Source organism: Limanda limanda, chromosome 13 (genome assembly GCF_963576545.1).
Source record: "Limanda limanda chromosome 13, fLimLim1.1, whole genome shotgun sequence".
Lineage (NCBI taxonomy): Eukaryota > Metazoa > Chordata > Actinopteri > Pleuronectiformes > Pleuronectidae > Limanda > Limanda limanda.
The window spans coordinates 13,291,305-13,315,397 of record NC_083648.1 but is presented as its reverse complement, the minus strand read 5'-3'; the positions used below and the strand labels follow the sequence as shown (position 1 = coordinate 13,315,397).

At 41.7% G+C, this 24,093-nt stretch overlaps 1 protein-coding gene across 1 annotated transcript in view; it reads right to left on the bottom strand.

Annotated features, from left to right (window-relative positions):
• The window catches only part of tnr (tenascin R (restrictin, janusin)), a 69,788-nt gene that overhangs the window by 23,611 nt on the left and 22,084 nt on the right, over positions 1–24,093 (bottom strand). Inside the window, exons 13-20 of the mRNA XM_061084860.1 lie at positions 23,139–23,241; positions 22,328–22,417; positions 20,855–20,988; positions 20,535–20,664; positions 17,123–17,389; positions 13,974–14,093; positions 13,472–13,615; positions 873–992 (exon numbers count right to left, since the gene is read on the bottom strand). Of these exons, the coding sequence (XP_060940843.1) occupies positions 873–992; positions 13,472–13,615; positions 13,974–14,093; positions 17,123–17,389; positions 20,535–20,664; positions 20,855–20,988; positions 22,328–22,417; positions 23,139–23,241 (1,108 nt within the window). The remainder of the gene's footprint in view (positions 1–872; positions 993–13,471; positions 13,616–13,973; positions 14,094–17,122; positions 17,390–20,534; positions 20,665–20,854; positions 20,989–22,327; positions 22,418–23,138; positions 23,242–24,093) is intronic.

Genomic DNA, 24,093 nt, shown 5'->3' with positions numbered 1-24,093 from the left:
ATTTTTTCGGGGCCACTTCTGTTTGCTGTCTGGACAATAAATAAAGGCAGAGATCGCTAAAATCTTGACTGGTGAGTTTAAAAAAAGAGTATCTTTATAATGACTGCCAACAGTGGCCGATTTCTTCTGTCAGCTTTTACACTTTCGCATTTCACCTTGTGCAACTTGGAAGTCATCTGCAGTTCACAGAGCAAATTATAAAACGGGCTCTGAGGGGGCTGAGCAGCATGGCTATCTTTTCTACCTATCTGGATATGGCTGTCAGACGGTGAGGACACAGGCTGCATCAGAATCGTATGCTGCATGTGTACTACCTGGGATATTCAGGCCGGGGCTTAGTAGTTTCACTGAGCGTAATGAAATGAAAACAAGACAAATAGGCCCATATTGCCTCAAAGGACCGATTGTGTTGATCTCACTTCTTGATGGGGAAACCTTGATGGTACCTGTCACATCTCCCCACGCTGCACCTGAGTGACCTATAACAAATATTGCTCATTACGCTCCGACCCTGCAGTCTGATGTTACTGCAGTGATGGCTGTGATTTCCACTCAGTGAAACTAGTGTTTTGTCTCAGAAATAAGTTGTTATGTAAATTTTACAGCACCTTTCATAGCCAAGTGCATCATGCAACGGCGACATAACACACTTGCATCAGTACAAAAAACACTGTGAGTGTCCTGGAAGCCAGTGTGAGGAAATCACCTTAGTTTTTCATTATTTGCATATTCAGACGTCAGCTTATGTCCTAATAACAGTGCATGCTAATTAAGTTTTTGTTCTATTTCTGAAAATATACTTTTTTTGTGTCTGATAAACAAATTATAATTTTTTTTTTTATTGTCTAAATGTTAATGTTTTGAAAACTTACCTTGGTTGTGTGTGAGAGTCAGCACGTAGTTGTCAACACTGGACAGAGGAGGATTCCACCGCAGCAGGGCTCCTTGTGGGGTGATGTTGAGGGCTGTCAACTCAGCTGGCATGTCCATGGCTAGGATGACAGTCACACAAAAATATATAAGCCCATGGTTTTCAAATGAGACTTGATCAGTGTGTGGTCTAGGGTTGGATAATGTACAGGTGGACCTGGTGAGAAAAAGCCCGAACAATGTGCTCACAGGGGAATACTGGGAGTCTTTTATGGAAAAGTAGCTGAGTACAAATAGTTATCCAAGAAGTTAAAACTTTTTTTCATTGCTAAAGTTGCTTAAGGTCTGAAAAGTCAGTAAATCTACAAATCAACAAAGACACTAACTTTAACTATGAAAATCACTGTTATGACATTACAGAAACTCCTCCCACCAAATTATTCTGAAAGAGCAAATGAGGAAACTCCAACGCTCAGCCAGCAATGGTGTGATACATTAAGAAAACTAAATGTAACATTTACATATCAATACACTTATTTTCTGCATCGTTTATTCTGTTTAATAAAAGTTTTCATATTGTCGCACGTCAGTAAAGATAAACACAGTTAAGAATATGTATGTGAAAGGCTCATATTGGCAGATACTGATATGTCAGTCAGGCTCTAGTAATTTCATCACTTAGTCAGCGACAGATATTCTTTCACATTTACAGGACCGGCCCAAATGTTGCAGTAGAGCCATAAATAGACTAAATATACAATTTAAGAAAGATTTTCAGTTAAACACAGATTTCACTTTACACAAAGATCTACTCGTTGATAAATTGGTTTTATGTATCAAATTAGAGGAAACACTTGTTGGGGGTGAGGTCCTGAGTGACCATCAAACAATAGGTTGTAAATACTTGAGGCCTACAAGGCCCAGCTGAAACCAGTTCAACCAGTTTCAGTCTTAATTCACACCTTCTCTAGACAGCCTGGAGCCTCGCCTTGGTGGGGGAAGCATGTCCTGAACCCCCACTGTGCCCCCCCTCCAGCAGGCCCTGGTGGGGAGATGTTGCAGGCCGCTCTGCAAAAACCTAAATGAGACTCTGAAACGCCCACTGAGGCCGAATCCCCGCCCACTAAGGACGGGACCCTGACATTCTCATTGGATGAGAGCCAACTGAACCCTATGACCACTTCCTGAGGAAGCAGGAAGTCCTCAGGTGGTATAAGAGTGCTGAGGTCCCAGAAATCTCTCTCTTTTCTCCGATGCTGACGTTCCCATCAGGCCCTTTCGGGTCTGTCCAGAGGTTCCAGCAACTTAAGGAGGGAACTGCTTTTCTCTTTCTCTCTTCACCCAGATGCCCCAGCAACAACAGAACCCCTCCGGGGTTCTACTAGTTAACTCGGTAATTTTAAGAGACTCTCTTTGTCCTCTTCTTTTCCACGCTGCTCAAGTGTTTTCTGACCTCAAGAGGTCTAACCACACGACTCAGTAACTAATGGAGGCGATAAGACGTTTGTTTTATTCATTTCAATTCATTTCATTCATTTCTTCTTTTACCTTAGTTGACGTTTTTATTTTGAAAAGGACTTTTCCTGTTTTAACTTGGAAAGACCAAAACAGGAAATTGCTCGCTGGACGATCTCAGACTGTTTCCTTTTCCACACGGACTTTACTTTATTCTTTCTCCACACGATCTACAACGGCTACAAACCCGAACGTCCCTGTGAGGCAGCACGATCTCCGCTGCTGCAGAAGAAGACGAAACCTCATCTCGCCACGGAGCACAACGGATCGGCTCCGGCCCAGCTGCGGTGCTCACGAGAGCCCGTCTGAGAAACTTCACTGAACCTCCGGGGATTCGCGCCAAGTCGCATGCAACCCACGAAATCACGGTCACAGTAAGAGGCTTATGTTGTCTGGGCAGATGTTAGTTTTTATAGCATATTGTTTAATATTTGATTGTATCTGGTGCGAGACCGCTGAGTCTCATTGTTTTAGCCGGCTACGACGAGCCGCTACTTCCGGTTCATTTCCGGGTTTTGTGTTAGTGGTTGAGCTGCGAGGAAAGCCTCCAGCCACGCTGTTAACGTCTGTGTGAGTCTGCAGTGAGTTTACCGATCAGAACCTCAGCCCACAACGCTCGCTTGAGGGCTGAGGGGTGAATCACTGTTAACTCATCTCAGGCGTATATTTTTAAGAGCTTCTTTGAACTCTCCTTACATGTTTTCTCTCTCTCTCTCTCTCTCTCTCTCCCTCTCCTTCTAAACCGACCTATACACACTTCTGACCTGTATTTATAATACAGGTCATGTCACATAGTTAAATCTATGCTTAGAGAGGCTGAACACATCTGGAAACCATTCGGCCCCCAAAGCCAAACAGAGATAAGAATTCTCTTTGTCTAAAATTTCCTTGGTGTAATTCATGTGACGACCACCAGTGTGCGCTCCGGCCACATGGTGTCATTAACATAGACTCCATCTTGAATAACGCAAGTTAACCCACCATTTTGAGTCTATTATTGCCACGCCTCCGCTCTCTCTCTCCTCCCATCCTGGCTCTAAATTCATAACGGCTCCGCCATCTTGTTTTGTAGTCAATCCGCCATTTTGAGAGTTTTTAGGCCTTGATTCCACGAATCATGATCGGCCTCCATCTTAGATGTGATGTCACTACGCGTCATCGCCACCCCCCTTCTTTTTCTTTCTCTCTCTCTCGCACACACACACACACACACACACACACACACACACATTGATAGACACAGACAGACACACACACACAGAGACACATAGATGGACCAGAGGTTACATGCGTGTTCTAAATTGTGATAAGCTGCTGTTGTTATCTTTGAAATATGGGAGTTTGTTAAGATGATGAATCATTAAATAACACTAACTTTATTTCACACACACACACATAGACACACACACACAAAGAGAGACACTTTGACACACACACACACACACACATAGAGACAGACATACATAGGTAGACCGCAGGTTGTCCATGTATTTTTCTGAATTGTGATAAGTGCTGCTGCTGTGTTTACCTTTGAAATATTGGAGCTTGTTAAAATGATAAATCATTGAATAACATTATAACTTTATTTCCCCTTTTTAATAAATACTTTTGTAATTAAAGTATCTGTAGTCTGTGATTATTTGTGCATATGTATGTGATTGCAGCCGGATTATGATCGCCTGTGCTCGAACTTAGAAGCCTTCACTGTTTATTAAGTAATCGTTAATATTAAAATATTGACATTATTAATTTGACATTTATCATTATGAGACTGATAATTATAGCTTGACATCGTTGGCCCCTGGGAAACCAGGGTGGTGCCCCCCTTTCTCAATTATTAATATAGATAGTATTATTCTTAAATTGATAATTTTATTGTGTTGGACTAATTATTTTCATTATTCTTGGTTGATAACCTTATCATTGTTAATTGATAGCTTGTACTTTCTAATTGATAATTCCTATTTTCTCATTAGTGGTTTTATTGTTATTTGATTACTGATCATCTTCAATTAATAATTTAATTATTTTTGATAGATAATTTTTATTATTTTAATAATCATATTTCATGATTATTATTAATTAGCCAACGTCAAGTCTACTCCTATTGCACAACACACTGAACAAATTTCCAAATTTCTGTTAACTGTGCAGGGCTGAAAACATTCAATTTACAATTATGTAAAATTGTAAAAAGCAGCAAATTGTCACGTAAAAACGATGGAGTGAGAATGGAAGGTTAATTTCAGCATCAATTTTATATGTATAGCACCAAATCACAAAAAACATTATCTCAAGTCCCAATCTCAAAGACCACTATAATTTATATGTTAATTATACCAAAACAAATTTGAAGGGAAACAATTGTTCTACCTGCATCTGTGTACAATTAAAAAAAAATCTTGCCATTTTGATTAGTTTCCACATCAAAGTTAAACGATGCAGCAGAACTGGCAGAAGAAACTCTCACATATTCTCTTGAGCCTGACGTTTCCCTGGCTCGTCCCTAATTTCACTCTCAGACTGCAGGACATGTCAAAATTGAGGTTGAATATAATTATACCTTTAACCTCAGTGTTTCAACCTCCATTTCTGCCCAGGCCTGTTATTTGGGCACAGCTACAAAGTGGCAGGAGAACACACAACACTGCCTGCACACGAGCATGTGCTCCAAAGCTCGGCCCGGATGAGCTAATTAATATCGCCCTGCCCTCGTCGGAATAAAAAAAAAAGGGGCTCATTAGCACATCGAAATGAGTTAGTCTTTCCTGTCAGTGAAAAAGATGAACAAACCTAATTAAAATCATTACTTTAATTGCAGAAAAGGTTTAAGTGAATTTAATGGAGGCCTGCCAAGTCAATTAGATTGGCAATGAAGATAGAGTGGGGATGGCCAAAGAAAAAAAGAAAAATAAACAGGTCATCCTCTATCATCAGAGCCTGTGATAATCCAATCATTACTCTCCATCTCCTGATTGCACTGGCGAAGCACCGGCTCTAGCAAACAACTACGTCACGCTCACACTCGGATCGGTATCTGGAAGTCAGGCTCCCGTGCTCACCGCCATGTTTGGGTTGGGACCAGAAAAAAGGATGTGATGCAGTTACATGACGGTGGGAAGCTCTGCACAAAAAGCACAGCCTGTACATGTGCTACTCTGCCAACATCTACCACTGAATACATAAAACATGAGCATTGAGATAAAGATTGTGTGTAGTTCGCAGCCTCCTCCAGTAACAACCTGCTGTTCCTACCAAACAGGAGCACAATACAGCAGAGCAACTCATAAAAGGAAGTGTCAATTAGACATATACTGAGGAGAGTGAACAACCGAACAATCCCATATATGATTATCTATTTCTTATAGACAAAATGTAAATGGTAAAAAAGAAAGTCTGATTACGTAAATTGTTTATCTGTCCTAAACATTATATAAAGTCGTATTTGTTACCATACAACAGCTGGAAAAATACAATCCCTGAACATATTTTAAATCCACTAAATCCAGGTTTTCATTAAATGTACACGCCCATTGATAAAAACCTCTACATATGTAAGATTTTCTCATCAGGATTCACAGGTACTATCTGAGAAATCAACCAAAATGTTGAAAAAACTCGCAATGTCAAGGACAAAATCCTATTTCTGCCCTTTCATCTAAATCCACAAAATAATTATATGGGTTCTTCCTTGACCCATCCTTCAATCTTCAATTAAGTTTCAAAGTAATCTGTAGTTTTTGCATAACTCTGCAATAACCGTTATATAACTAACTGATCATTTGAACCCTGATCTAAAGGCTGTAAAACCTAAAGACAAGAGAACAATGAATACTTGAGTTCTGTAGTGATATAACCATTAAGTATTGTATAATACTTCAATATATCATACTATTACTAAAACCTAATCTTTCTAACTGCTGAGCAGCTGTTAGCTAAAGCAAACTGATTACATCACCCTGAGTAAAACTGACTGGTTCACATTAATATTTACTGTCTTTTAAATATGAGCAGAACACAATATTCTGACTCATCTTCAGTATCATGACTCTCATTTAACAGCTGCTTTATAAAAGACTCCATATTGGCTGATAGTGTTTGTTTTCTCCTGCTCGTGCCTGGAGGTCTTTACTGAACATGTGGTTTTTCTGAAGCCGAGACTTCACGTGTCTCGGGGGCAAAAAAACATTTCTCGGGAGGAGGAGAACCAACATAATAAATGAAAATCTAAGCCGATAAGCTTTGCAGTCCCAGAGCGACCCCCCATTCCACTTGTAATATTAATTTGGCTGGAGCGTGTTGCCGTTTTTGCGGGGAAAACTGCAAGTGTGTCGATCGCTTGTAGCAGAGGGTTTAGCTCCTTTGGAAGCCTGCACTCTTCTCAGCATCGTGTCTGTGTATCCCCTCATGACTCTCAGTGCATCTCGACTCTCGAGCATGAAGGAAAGTGCAGAGCTCCGGCACTTCTGCCTCAGTACATCTCACCACACAGTCCAGAGGCCGGTCGTAAGGCTGCCGGGTTGTGATACTGGCGAGAAAGTTCTGTCTCTGGGGTCGTGCAGCCTCCCTGTTCAGAGTTGCCACATAGTATTTTAACTTTTATATATTGATATCAGAATACTGGGTTTGTTTTGGGCCTAGGTTTCTCATTTGTCTCCCGAGAGTTGGCAACACTGACCCTGGTAGACACCTCATGTGTTGCATGGTATGAAAGAAAAACAACCCCTGGTTAATTGGCCATGTCTCACTTTTGTTTCTTCTTGTGCACTTTGTTTTAACTCCACTCACATGCTGCGCCTCAGGTACAAAAAAACAACCGAGCGAGTGAGACATCTGCCCTGTGAAGTGTTATTCTTTTATCTCGCAGGGAGATGTAGAGATCTGAGTGTTCTTGCGAGGCATCAAACTTGAGTCCCATGTTGAGCACAAAGGTCGGACATCAGAGCTGATGGCATTTACAAGAAAACATAACCCTTTCTGTGGAGCTTTGTCCAGCTTGTCCCACGGATACAGCACTTGCTTGTACAGGGCACGGCTCCTTTGCTGGAAGCTGCCCATCTTGCGCTCAAACTTTGTCATGTAATTAGAAACTGCATTTGAAAGAGTCTTGCAACAGGCAGAAGACTCTCTTCGCTTTTTTTCCACATGATGGAGGCTGCACGGTTTATCAAAGACAGAAATTGATTGCGACCTGCAGCCTCCTCAAGACCTCGGCACCTCCCACGCACAGCTCCGAGCGCTTGTTTATACAAGCGGCAGATGAAGATGCTGGGAAACAGGTTGACGACTGCGATTTAAAAACTGACCAGATACTGAGAACGACTGAGGCACCATCACATGTGAAACAAAACAAGAAAGCTCTTTTAGGAATTGTTTTGTGTAAAGCCCTGAGGAGTCTGGTTATTCAGAGGTGCAGTGGTGGGTTTGGTACAGGGAGCCTGTTGTTCACCTCTTGTTATCCGAGACACAACCTCCTCCACCCTGATCCCATCCTCTGCAACATGCTGAAGTTTCCTAACCCTCTTTGGTTCGGCAGCATTCCCCTTGTTGCTTTACAATGCTATATGAGTCATGGATATCAGCTCCTTCTTCGACTGAATTCTGCATTGAGGGATATCATCATTCGCTCCTTTCCTCAATCGTTTCCTAGATCCAAACTGCCTACACTCCCTGATTCATCGTCTTCTTGACCTGGTTTCTGTTGTTCTGCTCCTGTTCTCTTTTCTCCACCTCACTGAGAAGCTCCTGCTGCCGTCTGATTCGGTTCATTCTCTACAAAAAGCAATCCTGTGGGCCTGAAAGAAACAGCACCTCCGTGTGAAGTGCTTCCCTGTGCTTCTCCTTGTGTTCTCAATTTGTTTGTAGCTTGAACTGATTTTCAGGAGCACTTACTAAAAAAACAACTTACTAAACTATTACTTGATATGTAAAATAAACACATTTTCATCACAAGAAAAGGCTAGATTACCTAGAAGCTCTGTTAATTTCTGACCTGGGCTATGCTTTAGTATGGATAATTAAAAATCAGGATTATCATATAGACCTATAGCGTAGTCCTCCATAATATAGCTGGACCAGAATCCTAATCCTGCATCCAGGACTTCATTTGTCCCAATTAAAACCTGTAAATACACTCACTGAGTATGAGTTAACATAGGCTCTTCTGTCTTTCCTTTGTTTCCTGTGGAAGTTACACATAAATCGGTTTGTTGCTATTTTTTTCAGAGATGTCAATCACTCAGGCAATGCAGTGATGCCTGAAGCGTCAAGGAGTTTGCTTGTCTACTCTGGGCTCCACTGTCACTTGTTATTTTTTGCTCCCTCAGCTTGAGCCTGATTTATCTATGGAAAAATAGCAAAAACAAATGATTAGCTGAGACATACGTGGCTACTGCTCAGCTGTTGTTTCAGACCCACATCATTGTTTGTTGTGTGGAGGAGCTGCGCCGAGCCGAGGAGATCAATGCACACACACACACAAAGAACGCCTTACTTAGTTGCTGTTGTTTTTTTTAGTGCAGTGCACGGTTCTGCTTTATGAGAGGATGGAGGGATTAACCAGAGAGATGTTTTTTGGTCATTTTGCTAATAAGGAGGATGGCTACCTTCCAACAATTGCCTACAGTTTGTTAGTCTGCACTCCGCTGTTAACTATCTACAACACAGCGGGCTGGATTATTATTACAATTGCAGCTAATAGTTTCCTGGCCGACAGAATCGTTTCTCTGTACTGACTCCAAAGAGATGCTATCCTTACTAACTTTATAGAAATCACAGAGATACAGAATAGATTTCCCTCTGTACTGGTTCACAAGATGTTTAAAAGGTTTTAAAACATCCAAGGAGGTTCTGTTTTCACCCTTGTTTGTTCGTTGGTTGGTTTGTTTACCAGTCATTTACTTGTTAACCACGGAATTATACATAATGGTGCAGATCCGAACAAAGGGACAGATACAAATTTTTTAATTATCACTTTCATTAAAGTCAGTAGTCAGAGTTGGCAAGTTGGGTACACTTTTTATCTTATCGGGAACACATTAACCGCTGATTTAGAGATGATAGCCAGACGTTAGCGAGTCACAGAAATGTCATATGTTTTGGGGTCTTAGCTTTGAATGGATGGGGTGGGATGCATCAATTGCATCATTTCAAGGTGTAGCCGGCCCTTGTTAGTTTACCAACCCTGTGGAAACTTGGCTTCTTTTTTTAATCTTCACAGATTTCCCAGGGGATAATTCATCGATCTCGATAAACTGGTGTCTATACGACTTGGAGCAGCTTGATTGAATTTGAGGGGACTGCCGGGCCTTGGTGGAGATATGCGCTCCACTGAGAGCCATTCTGGGGTTGTAGTTTGATTAACTCATGAAATAAAATGTTGATATGGTTTATGCGCCTGCTGACAGCTTTAAATCTGCCCTTGATTTTATTGGGGACGATTGCAGAGAAATGTGATTGCAGTGATGGGACGGTTAATACGTCTGAATAAGACAACTCCGCACTGACTGTGTGTGCGTTGTGCAGTACGGCCCTTCAGAGGCAGCAGTGTTGGTTCACTAGGAGGTCAGACTGTGTTGTGTTATGTCTGCTGTCATCATGTAGACCAGTAGACGGTGCAGTTAGTCAGACACACAGGGCTGTTTCACTCGCCGGTCCATCACCGCATCTGCTCTCATTATTGCAGAAGCTGCAATGCCTCACCGTAGAAAACATCCGGTTTTCAGTGTGTAAGTGTGTCCTCCATATTAACCCAAGAGCTGCACTGGATGAGGCGGACCACGGCCATACAAATAACTGTGTCTTCTGCAAAGCTACAGGAAGAGATTTTAACGCTGGATTTAATATCTGAATAAACACTCGGTGGAGGTAGATATGCCAAAACTTTGAAATAGAAAAGTGAGACATGACCAATAATTATTCCTAACCAGCGGGTACTTTCAGCAGCTGAACCTGATTAAATAAATGTTCATTATGCAGACTCATAGCGAGAAAGAATTGACTACACATTTATCAATGAGCATTAATTATGCTTTTAAGTGCAGGGTTAAGACGATTTTCTCTCTGAGCGGGCACATGGCGTTACCATTAGTATTATCCTTTGTCCACAGGTATTCATGAACCACTTGTTAGCCATGTATAATTAGAAGTCATAGTTGCCAGTTTCTTTGGCTTCTTTGTTACGTGTGACTAAAAAATAAGAGTCCACTTCCTTTGAATGACGTCTGAACAAGCCTCACTGGTCTCTTCTCAGTCTCACATTAACCTCTTACTGTCATTCGCTATTTTTCATCTTCTCCTAGAGCCTCTCCCTGAGCACATGTTCCGTGGGCACATGTTTCATTTAGTTGATTTACTGACTTCATTAAAATGTCTAAAATAACTAGCTCTTTGTTAGATATTTTGTTGGTTCCCGCTGTTTGTATCGGTCACTCAAAATGAATCACCATTATTAATTTCTGATAATGGTGGTGAAGACAACAACTCCCATGATCCCACGCTGCTTCATGACATGAGTAAAGTAAGTCTTAACTAACCAACTGTTAATTGTGATTTTTAAGGTGTATATTAAGTAAACTATCTATTTTCTTTCCATGTGTCTGTGTATAACAATGGGACATGCATGGACCTAAACTGTCTTTCTCCAACTTTCATTTTTGGAAAGTTTTATACTTCACTGAGGGTCCTGACTTTTTGCTAATGAGCAGCGTCATTAGCCATTAAACAGGCTTCACTCTGTCCATTTAGTGTCAGCCCTCCCATATTCATCGAAGTGCTGATCTACCTGCTGTGTTGGCAAAATAAAAAATAAGGCATCATGATTTTTGCATCTCCTTTAACAGTAATTGCTTAAATAAGAAGTGAAGTAGGTAGCAACTCAAGTCATTACATACTTATCAGGCATGTTGGATCATTCCTCCAATCCCTTGTTTGTGTATTGTTGTACAAAGTGGTATTAAAATGTCCCTGGTTGGGCATTGTGTGACGTGACGAAAATGTTATTTACTGTTCCTAACAAGCTTGACTCTGGAGTTATGTTCTTTTCAGGCTATTACAGCCCTGACGGCTCTGCTCATTGTGAGTACACTGGGACTGTTCGAAAAAGGGAGCTGATAATAAAGAGAGAGCGAGACAGAGACGGGAGCGAAAGGGAGGAGAAGGAACTCCCTGAGCTTCTTCTTTGTCACTGGATTCTTGAAGCAGCCGGCTCCTGGTGAATCAGGTCTCATTGGCATGCAAACACACCTCCTGCTCTCATCTCCCCTGCTCTGTGCTCTCCTCAGTTCCCTCTCATACACACACACAAATACACACACTCACGCACACACACACACACACAGCTCTGGGAGGGCGTGTTAATCTTTTCTTTTACAGAGAAAGAACAGCGTCTCGTATTAACATGCATGTGTGTGTGTAGGTGATGTTTTATGTTTTGCTCAACTTAAGATTCAGTGCTAAGTTAAGTGTCTGAAAGCAGGAGAGCTGGAGACTTTCCACTTATAATGATGCATTGGGGGAGACAGGTGGAGCGAGACGCAGGGAACAGGAGATTATATCAAAAATGGAAAGGAAATAGACAGTGGACAGAAAGATGGAGGATAGGGAAGAGAAGGGAGAGAAAGAGTGGGAGAGATACGGAGAGTCATAACAATATGTGAGAAAAAGGGATACGGAGATAAGCAAAGGTAGGAAAGCAGAGGGAGATGGAAGAGAGTGAGATGGAGTTGGGAGTAGGTTACCAATTACTGGGTCATGGACTGGACAGTTTCATCTATTGCTGCAGCAAAGATTGCACTTCCTGCAATGCCAGCTGTACCCTTTTTGTCTGATGTCGGTCTGTGTGTATGTGCGTGCGTGAGACTTTCTCTCTTTTTAGCACAAATCTCCCTACGTGGAGTTGTTATTGTTGTGGGAAGAACAATAGGCCTGAAAGTGTAGTAGACAGGGATTGAAGCAAACTAGAAAGGTGGTGTTGGGGGCTGGGGTGTGATTACTTTTGCTGCTGGGTGTGTTAATTTCTCTTGCGGACCATCCGCCGGCCCACCAGGACAAATCCCACTTAGCTTAGATAGAAACATTGTGCAACCGTTGCGTGTGCTCACTGTCCTTCTCTGCATGGAGGATCTCAGTCACTATCACTGTTTGGTCTTTACAAACATTAGTCAGCTCTACAGCAGAAATTCGGCACAAATAGATTAGCATCAGCACTTTGCCACTGAACACGATGGACAGAACAAAAATGTACTGTCATCAAACGCAGACGCTTCCACATAACTTCTCTCATGAGCCAAAATGGTTCTGTACGCGATGACTTGCAATTCACTAACTAGCAATATGTGCAATTAATTACTGCCACCTACTGACATAAGAGGCACATAACACTTCATGAGACAGAACAACCTGAGCAACAAAACACGGCGAAGACATTATTCATGTGCTCAAACATGGCCTCTCAGAAATCTAATTGATGCAAATCCATCAATGCAACAGAGATATTTAATCCTTGAGTGGTGGGGGATGAATTCTTCATTAATTTTACATGGCAAACATCTGCCCCTCAACAGTAAAAAGTCAGTGTAACATCCAGAGCCCATGTTTAAATAGTCCAGAGAATTAAGATGAGAGGGAGTCATGCAACTCGCGTCAAAACCAGAATCATTACAGATGACTCTGTAGCCTCATCCATCATTTTGGATGATTTCCACACTGTGCTTGCAGCGTCATGTCCTACAAACTCAACTCAAACTCATGCCTTGGCTGAAACAAAAAAAAGTTGGTGAGAAAAAAGCTGAGCCAAACAAATCTTCTTTGGTTTGCAGTGTTCGAGGGCAAATCTGGACACTATCCAGACTTCACATGAGAAAACAGCACATGAAAAATGGCCACGGAAACTATAAGTTGCTGCAATATCAACACAAACTTCTTCAAACCTCAATAAAACACAAAAATCAAAAAATTGTCCCTGAAAATGATTTAGGGAGGCTGCAGCTGATTGGTTTAGACTGAAAGAAAAAAAACAAAAAAGCCCTCCTCTCCTGTGAAACCATCCATCATGAAGTTCTAATAATGTTTCATTATTAGCTCCCACCTGTAAAGACGGAGGTGCTGACCACTTTGCTCTCCTGACTCGCTCTGACAGCGTTGAGACTGATCTCATATTCCGTAGCAGGAAACAGACTGGACAAGGTGTAGTTGGTCACATCACTGTCAATCACCACGCTGTCCACTCGACCTGCGGGGGGGACACCAGAGAGCGGCATGAGAACATCACATTCATTCATGTACGGAGTTATACTGCTCAGTCAATTGTTGTACACAGGGTAAATATTTAATCAAAGCCAAATTTTAATTATAATTTTAATTAAATTTCACTGATAAAATGTTAGAATTAATTGCATATAACAGGGTGTGGAGCAGGGCGCTCTGCTACGACATATCTTGCGCCAGAGAGACCGGGAACTGCAAATGCCATGTTCACTTAGCTGTGACAAGAATAAGCCTTGTGCCAGGTTTAAGTTGATATAATAAAAACTTTTTAAATAATATGCAAGACAATGCTAAGACAATTATCATGGTGAAATATGCGCTACCTTTGGCCGACTGGTAAGAGAGCTTGTAGTAATCAAATGGAGCCAGTGGTTTGATCCAAGAGATGGTGAACGCGTCTTCGGTCACCTCCGACACCGTCACCTCCTTGGGTGGGTCTAGTCCTGAGTGATGTGATGGGTAAAGACGTGTTATTTGTGGTGTCTGATACAACATATATTCAATCAGTCAGTTTATTCTGATCCCAGAGGTACAGTAGGAGCGTATTTTGTGGTTTATAATTAAAGCATGTTCAGGAATTAACATAGACATCTAAATGCAAACGGTGCCCTTGAAAGCCACAATACTGCACTAATCTTCGAAAGGATATTGTTTTTTAGCTCATCTTCATTACAGCTAGATAAATATAAAGCAATTTATATTGCAATGATCAAAAGATATTCTGGAGGAAATCCAGCAGCATAAACCTAAAAGAACAAAGGTTTGCACAGGTTTTGTTAAACGCAACGAGAGCAAATGAGGTCCTTGACAAGGGGAGAAACATGTAAACCTACCACACTCTGTCTTTCCCAGTCTTAAGGAATAATGATTGTTATTCACCAGCTCAGGGTTCAATTTATAACTCTTGACTTTGAACTCATTTAAATTTCATCTGTATGAAACACAGCAGCATTTTAATAAGTTGTGATAATTAATTTGTGCATATCTAACTGCCTTCAGAAAACGTGGCATCAAAGAGTAATGGCTGAAAATGTTATTTGCTCATGAGGTTTGGTGAAGGTTATAGAATAATGCTGTCACAGACTTCTACTACTGTTACTGTGTCTTTGTAGGAGATCACAATTCACTTTCCTATGTGTGTGCCAAAATGTGAAAGTGGCCTTTACGAATCAGACTTTGTTTACACCAATATATTTACACCAATATAAAACTAGACGGGCACTGAATAGAGCACCATTCCTCCATCACGGCCAAAGAGTTTCCTTATAAACCCACATTTACATTCACTTGATTCATTTTTATTTGGATGTGCACCAAGCTTAACTTTTATTTATGTCATACACTAATGAGCCTAAAAATGAAAATATTTTAAAAAATAACTTAGAAATATTATCTCGTAATGTTGCAGAAAGTGAAAAGAAATAACCCAGACTGCCTCCTCGACCCAATCTGTCCTTAAGTTTTTGCGTAATCCTACTAACAACCGACTCAGATGAAAACACAACCTCCTTGACAGAGGAATAAACTCATCGACCATCAGTGTGATTAAAACCTGCATGACAGCAGCATGTTTCAAATGACACAGCAAATGTATTTCTAAAAAGCCCCCCTGAGTTAACAAGGAAAGCCTAGAGAACAGCCTCTCATCTTCATCGTTTACGTTCAAACATGCAGGATCAAAGTGGGGCGCCAACATTACCACAGCCTAAAGACAGGTGCCTGAAACTCTGTACATCTGTCTCAGAATCCCCATCCAATTTCACCCTGCAAATCTGCTTATCAGCGTGCGTGGGTGAATGTAAAGAGGGAGAGGGAGAGGGAGAGGGAGAGGGAGAGGGAGAGGGAGAGAGAGAGAGAGAGAGAGAGAGAGAGAGAGAGAGAGAGAGAGAGAGAGAGAGAGAGAGAGAGAGAGAGAGAGAGAGAGAGAGAGAGAGAGAGAGAGAGAGAGAGAGAGAGACGCTGCCAAAGCCTGGCACAAAATTCAGATGACAGCATGCAGGTGTCTCTAGCACTGATGCCAAGGTAACGTCTCTATTGTTCAACGCTGACCTCCCTCTTTTCACCGTTTGTCTTTAATCCTCTCACTTTCCCTTTTGAAGATATATATGTTTTGTCCCTCTTTCTAGGAAAACTCTTTTCATTGTCTATTTCTCAGGCATATTAAAACAATGACCTTCTTCTCATTTGCCCTCCTCCCAGATGAGAGCAGCACGCTCGCAATGGAAATAAACGTTTCTAGGACTGCTTCTCGACAGTCATGTTTTATTATTTATTTGAAAGCAAAGTAGGAGGAATGTGTGAAGGATCTTTGTAATTGGAGAAAAAAAAAAGAAACTAAAAAATTGAAAAAACAAACAGAGAATAGGAAAGAAAGGGACTTAACAGAATTAATTCAACTCTGTAGATGGAAACGCAGCTTAGTACAAACGGACGCAGACTGCAGCTCCTTCACTAACTTGTACAGAAACAGTTTAAGCCTTCACATTGAGTCTGTCCTTTCCCTCTCTCTGCTTTCTCCTTCTCTACGTCCTTCCCTTTAGTAGAGCGTCATTTATCTGGACTTCAGACTCAAACATTATCCACAGTAAAAACAACGTATTTGAGTTTAAACTAAACACTGGATCATTATTCAGACCGGCAGTTGACTCAAGTTTCATATGCGTGTCAAAAGAAGGGGAAAACCAGCGGGGACTGTTTGTGCAGCGTCTCTATATCCGGCAAAGAAAAACAAGCAGGAAATAAAAACCTGCAAGGCAGACATCTAATTGCAAAACTCATTCTGCTGTGGCTCTGTGCAAATGAAATGCTCAAATAGCATTTTGCAAGCACATATTTGATCTGAAATCACTCTGTATTTCCATTTCTTACACAGATTTCTCCTCATATTCCACCTTCTCTCTTTACCTCACACATTCTCATTCACTACTTCCGTCCAAAGAAGAAAACAGAATCTTCTAAACAAATCCCCTTACCTAATTATTTTACCATTAATCCTAACTGAATCAGGGATGATGTGCCATCAGTTAAAACTCATAAAAGTGCAACCCTTTAATTAATTGGGATTGATCATCTTATTCGTTCTTGATCATAAAATAATAATGAACAGCACATTTTTGATATGTGAAGTATTGTTAAAAGTCATTACACAAAGTACAAAACATACATATTTACAGCCAAAGGAAAAACACATTTTTTAAACTAATAAAAACTGTGATGGATTTTTGCTATTTTCTGACATAGAATAAACATACAAGTAAATAAATCTTCACATTATGACCTAAACTTGATCTCATAATAGGTTTGCATGTAAAAAAAACACCATGCACGCTGGCCTTGCATGGAGGCATATGCAGCAAGGATGCATAACCCTTTGCACAGCGCTCACACAAACTCTGACCTTTATGCTGCTCGTGTTTATCTTTCTTCATCAGTGTCAAACCTTAGCAGCCCTCCATGACTTCAAGTAGCTCACCTGTAGTGAGTGATGCTGTTATGGGCTCAGAGGTAACCTCCCCCTGAATCGTGATCAGACTGACGGTGTACGGAGTGGACGGCAGCAGCCCCTGGACCAGCGACCTTGTCTTGGAGCCGTACAGCGTCACCTTAGAGGTGTCAGTCCCGTCGGCGGAGCTGTAGCTCAGGATGAAGAAGGTGGCGGGCGGCGCCGGGGCGCTCCACGCCACCGACACAGAGTCTGAAGTCACCTCGGACAGGTAGAGGTGCGTGACGGGTCTGATTCCTGGAGGGACAAGTGGTCGTCAGAGAGTTTTCAAGGACGGGTGCAAAGCCAGGAAAAAAAGAAAAAAACACCTGCCATCGTTATGGAGATGATAAAAAAGTGAGTTGGTGATAGATGGAAGTAGCTCTGGATGGTTTAGTAGATCATTAAAAATACAGTTGAGAAAATTAGCCTGGGGCGTGATCTTGATGGAGCAGGTGAGAGACAGAACAGACCAAAATAGTTGAAGAAAAAAATAGAAAGAAGAAAAACTAATGAGTCCAGGATGAGTATTTAAAACTTTTAGAAAAATGATGATATAGTAGATGGTGGTGACTTGGACAGAAGACGATGATGATGAAGATGATGAATATGATGAATATGAACCAATGCAGCAGCTGACACAGCAGGACGTCAGTGTAATTAGTCATGTGTTGATGTATCACCGACTTCTTGTTCCCCCTGGAGTCATCTCTTAAAACCTGGATTGTTTTCACCGACCCGAGTTTAGGTTCTTTAGTACCTTTTATTATTCTCATTCCAATTTAGTGCATTACCGACCCGTGCAGTCAGCAGAAAACTGCATCTCATAAACCCCATGCTGGTGGTGTACGTGTGTCCTTGTGCAGAGAGCTGGTAGAAGAAGTATCACATACGGACAAGAAGAAGACACTCATCCAAACACTGCAACACAGCTGCACCGATGGAGCCGTCGGGAGAAATGACAAACATGGATTAAATGTGGCAGAGAAGGAAGAGAAGAGTAATTGTTGGTGTCATGCGATGGCCGTGATGGTGGTTGTGATGATGTTGTCATGGTCGTTCACGGTGATAATTACAAGTCATTTGTGGAATTGATATTTGCAAAGCCCTTTTTAAAGCTGCCTGTTTGAAATGGACTGATCTGTGGGGATGTTGGTTTCAGGTTTCTTTCTGAAACTGCACAAGTGACCTGCAGGAATAGAGCTGCAGCAAGTAAAGTCCACAGAACGCCGAAGATGTGCAAATGCTGTTCAGCCATGGGCAACACTGTGATGTCACATTTGGGTTTCATAGCACAGTTCGAGGATGATGATGATGTTGATGGCGAAGATGATTATCCAGTTACTGAGGTCAACTTTTCATGTCAGGCTTTTTTCCCCTGCATGATTCAGTTATTATGCCAGATGTCTGCTGTTGTACCCTGCAGTGCTATTTCATACAGGCTGCATTATGGGAAATGGAGACTACAAACATGGGACTTCTACTACCAGAATGTAAAAGTGTAGATCATGTTGATGGTTGAGAAGTGACAAAAATGATTCACTTTAGATAATGAAAACAATGAAAGGATTTTACTGTTTCTACTGTTTTTGCTTTTTGCATTTATAAAGCCTGGGAAAGAAAACTAATATGAATGAATGAATAAGTCAATAAATCAACAATCCTCTGTTGCATTTTGAGTGATGTACACAACTGCAATGACAAATACATGAAATATGGCAGATAACTACATACAGCATGTAGTTGACTTCACTCTGTGAATATAACTGAGGGTCAGACAGCAGTGCTCAAAGGGCATTCTGGGATTCATAGCTTGGGTTCAAACTTTGAATCATTCAACATGTTGTTTCTTTCCCCGCATGGTGAGTTCACTTGAGCACAGGAAGACAGATGTTGCCAATACGGCCAAGTGAAAACTGGATGAGAAGATGACAGGTAATTAATTATATTCCCTCCGATTCTCTTGATCTGTCATTTTATCGCTCTTATCATTTTATCATCGCTCCTTTCCAGATGGTTCGAATGACGTTACTGAGGGAAGCCAAAGATAACAAGTCAGGATGAAGGCACTGATGATGGCTGTGATGGTTAAAGCGGTGACTACTGCCTCCCGGTCACGACGAAGAGGAGAGGAGTTGATGATGATAAAAGGGGATGAAGAAAAGAGATAGATCTGGCAGCAGGTAACCGAGTGCCCATCATCCTGATATCGGCTGTTTGTGCGACTTGAAAATCCCATCAAGTTCTCGGTGAGAATAACAGAGGGCCAACAGAGCTGAGGGGACTGACAAGTGATCTGACATATCGCCCGGTAGACACAAGTCTGGAGAGAAGAGAGCTAAGTTGTGATTGAGACATTGTCAAGTGTGACAGGGAAACTGTTGCTGCAACAGACACACAAACACACCTCGATGCAAAACAGAGGTGGAATTAGCCGACGTTTGTGGCTGGCTCATTAGCCGACTTCAGTAATTCACCACCGCCCGATTGATTCTCGAAAGTCTTTTAAGGTTCTCCATTTGTCTCACCCGCCTTATACCTGCTGCTCATTATATTCACCTTTTAACTCCAGTCAAACGGCTGTTTTGTTCAAACAGGTCCTGAGCTTTCTGCAGTAACACGCTGACCTTTCCTGTCTCTATCTGAAACACTTTTTTGGATAACTGAGAAAACTGCTCTGCGACTTAGAAAATGTTATTTCAGATGAAATAAATTGCGGAGTGTTTGGGTTTGAAAGGAAATGATCTCACTCTAATATATCCTCCATTTAGAGATGATGCAACACAAGCGCTTATAAAGACCGGGTGTGACACTTGCGCGCTTCTCCCTTCAGAGCCAGATGAGACAGTGTGATCATTTTGAAGTCATGTGACTGACAATGGCTGACAGATCCAATCGAGGGGAGTGATACTGCAGCAGATTACAGTGTTTCATAGACAAAACCACTGATGAAAACAACAACATAAGCTGACCGAGGCTCAGTCAGTGAGAGAAATATTGGATGAAAAGGCGGAGGGAGAACCTGTTAATCTCGGCAAAACACAGCTTTATCCGTGAATGTTCACGTAGTTAAAGAGAAAGGAAATGATTAACAATTAAAGCAAAAATGCTGAAGCCATCAAAAGCTTCTATTCACATTTATCTGCTTGAGAGGTTTTAGAAATTACAATTTTTGTAAAGGTTGGCAAAGGTTGGCAGTGGTCAGTTCTTCAGAAAACCCTCTGATTAAAGGAGGCTGTTTTCAACCTATGCTTAGGTTTTACAGTGTGTTTTCATTTGGTGTCCTAGATCCAAATAGGTGAACTAAGTTAATCTTGTATGGATGCTTCCAATAATCTAATTTGCACAAAAGTGTCACTTTTTTCTGTTTTTCTGTGACATGAAATGGGAGCGTTGTCTTCACCTGTGAAGGCGTCTATGGTCGCTGCAGTGCTCTGCTGTCGGCCTCTTCTCGCGGCGACGGTGATGGTGTACTCTGTCCCGGGCTCGAGGTCGCTCAGGGTGGTGGTGGTCACATCTTTAGGCACCGTCAGCTGGAACGAGACGGAGCAGTCAAACCAACATTTAACTTTAAGAAGACTTCCCTGTACAAGGTCACAGCCTCGTCGGCTCCTTTGAGGACAAGTATGTGATAGCGTGAGTGTGCAGTAGACCCCTGCGAGGCAGCTTATAGGTGCTCAATTTTATATCCTATTATCCATTTAATGTTCTTCTCTGCTTTACCTCTGTGGTGACGCCAGAGGAGGAAGTGAAGGTGACTTTGTAGTGGTCGATGGGACCCTGGACCACGCCCCACACCAGAGTGATGGTGTTGTCTGTTGATGCTGTCACAGTTAAGTCCATGGGCACATCCAGACCTAGAAGGTGGACATCAGCATTATATCAGAACATGAGCACATCAACTGTATGAATGGAGAATGAGCTTTTTCAGACAACAAGGCAATTTACGCAGTCTGACAGGTCAAATTAGTTTTTTTGATCCTTTACGGCACATGTTCCCTTAAACGTGCTAAATTAATTCTTCTTCATTTGATGACAAAAAAGTGTGTTTCAAACATTTTAATTCACAAATAAAACCTAGAGGCAAACCTGTAAGATATTCAAAGAATTTTCACATGTAAATTATTTTGATGGTAACATGCAGTTATTCCCATGTGATATCATCTGATAACATTGCTAACAGAAACATAACTATTACTTGGGATCATTGCGTTTATCTATCTAATTTATCTAAGGTCATTTGTGGCTTCTGTTGTATTCTTAACAATTGTCGAACCATAACTTGATCTGACGATCTGTATTTCCCTCTTTTTGTATTTGTTGTGTTTGTCACTTTCCTTCCTGCAGCTGTTTGCCCACTGAATCACCATTTGTATAATTCACATCTAATCTTCAGCTGCATTGTTTGCCAGGAACTCCAGCTCCTTGTCAAATGGAGTTTCGAGGGAAAGGAGAAACTTCAAGCTTTCAACAACTGACGCTTATGGTAACATGAGCACAATCGTGCACAGGTGTTATCATGATATTTAAAGCTATTTGAGAAAAGTGTGACAGATCTAGTGCGTTTTAAAAGTTCATATGAAGTGCAGAGAACGGTGATGTTGAGAGAGTTTGCTCATACGGCAAATGGAGGTGTAATTTTGCAAAGTGCAAAACACCTTCATGCCATTAAAAATAACTGCAACCGGAGGAAAGATGTGCTTTGCGGTGGCTGTGATGGGTGAGAGTAGTGAAGCACCTCCTTACGCTAACATTTTTAACAGAGGGCGAAATGGGATCTTTTTTCTTTTACAGCCAAACAACTCAAAACACAATAAAAATTCAAATAGCCATTCAAGCACTGAGGTATAGAGAGGGCCATTAGCAAGATAGTATGCATTATTACTGCTTTAAAATGCTGTAATGGGAACTTTGACCAGAGCTGGACACATAAAACAGTTACACAGGGCCCTATAATAGTACAAGTCTTGCCAAAGTTCTGCTTAATTCCACTAAAACGGATTTTAATGGCTGGAACAGGAGCGTTGACCCACAGCACAAGCTGTGAATTACACGTACAGTGACAAATGGGCCCGCAAACTAGCCTGCTGTGATGCTGAGATTTCAAATGCAACGCTGCTGTGTTTCACTCACTGTGTCTTACATGCATGAGTGGATGAGTGGATTTTTACAGTGCAACATAAACATTTCACTCACTGGTCCTGGCATTCATTGTTGCCGGTGTACTCTGGTTGCTGCCTTTCATGGCGGAGATGCCGATGCCGTACTCGGTGCCTGGCAGCAGGTCTGAGGCACAGAGAGAGAAGCGGTTACTGGTTTCGTGCAGAATAAAGCAAATTGCAACTTCACACTGCCTCGTTTCACGCTCTCCTCCTCCCACAAGCTGCATGTCAATTAGTTTTTTTTTTCCATATCAGCCCAATTAGCTCTACATCGGAGATGATTTCTTGGCAAATGTAGATGTACATCGGTATGATTTGTGAAAAAACACTGTTTCATTTTGCCCACTGCATAATTTATCAGTTTCAAATCGATTCAGTGCGTCCACGGTGAGCTCAAGCTACAGGAAATGGAGATGAAGACATGAGCGATGAGAAATAAGCAAGAGTGACAGAGATTATTAGAGGAGAAAGTCAGGGAGAGCCACGGAGAAGAAATGAGGTGAGAGAGAACATTGATTGCAGGGGCTGAACAGAATGACACGAGGACCTTTAGCTTCTATTCTCATGCCGGCCATGCCCTTTCCAGCACCGTGGCCTTTCAGGAAAAACATCCAGGCTGACCCCTCCTCTCTGACAGCCTTTCAATACACCCGCAGGGCAACAAGAATTTCTAAAGATACAATCTGGAGGGCGTCAGACATGTTTTAGTCTTGGAGATAATCCTGCAATCTAAAACCGCCGCCTCCTGGCTTTTTCACAACACATGCATTATTTTCACATATTATTATTTAATATCGAGGAGAAGTGTCGACAAACCAAAGTAAATGAAAGAAAGACCAACTCACCTGTGAGAGTGGTCTTGGAGGTGGCTCCCTCATTTCGTGGCACAATGACTTTATCATACTGTTCTCCTGCTAACGTGCTGTACACCACCTGGTAGCCCTCCACCTACATTAATACATACACATTTAAACAGTTACAAAATAATAAAACACTGTTTAAAGTGTAACTTCAAGTTTTGGCTCATGTGTCTCACCCTGGAAATTCAAAAACACATGTAGACATCGTAAATACACACAAAAGTCACTTCAAATTAGCTTGCTTAAGTTTAGGCCGCGAACAAAACTGGTTTTAATATTTCATTTTTTGTGATCAGTTCTAAATTTTCAGCACCAAAACATCAACAGTGACCACGACACCATGACTTATACTTTTTTTATATTGTTGCAATCTTTCTGCACCGCAGCTGCATGAGATTCATTCAGCGCCTCCTGACTCCTCTCTCTCTCTCTCTGAGACACAGTGATGGACATTGGATGGATCTGTAAACTCAGACTGGGTCAAAACAACATTGTTGACAAACGCGTTAATTTGCATGTTGAGCGGGGAGGTGAGATCGGATCACATGCGGTCACAGGAGACGCATTCTGCAAGCCTTTTAATGCCAGGTGTGAACACACCTACTTAGCGCTGGCCACTTGGGATCAGATCTGTCAGGATAGATTTAAATACCAGGTGTGTACAGGGCCTAAGTTATCCAGGGTGTTTAGGACGCCAGTAGCAGTACACACTCTTTTTCGTCAGAAATGTTATATAGCAGAAGAAGTAGTGGCTGTACGCCTCTGCAGATTGCCGGCGGCCAAGACGATGTTCGTCAAATGGTCTGTGTTTTTGTGTGAGACAGAAAAGCCGAGGGGCTGTTTGGTTCAGGGGTTAAGTTGATGAGAGCGTTTGCCTTATCATATTTATATACTGTAAATGTCTTTACGTAGAGACTTCCCACACAATTAGCATACGTAC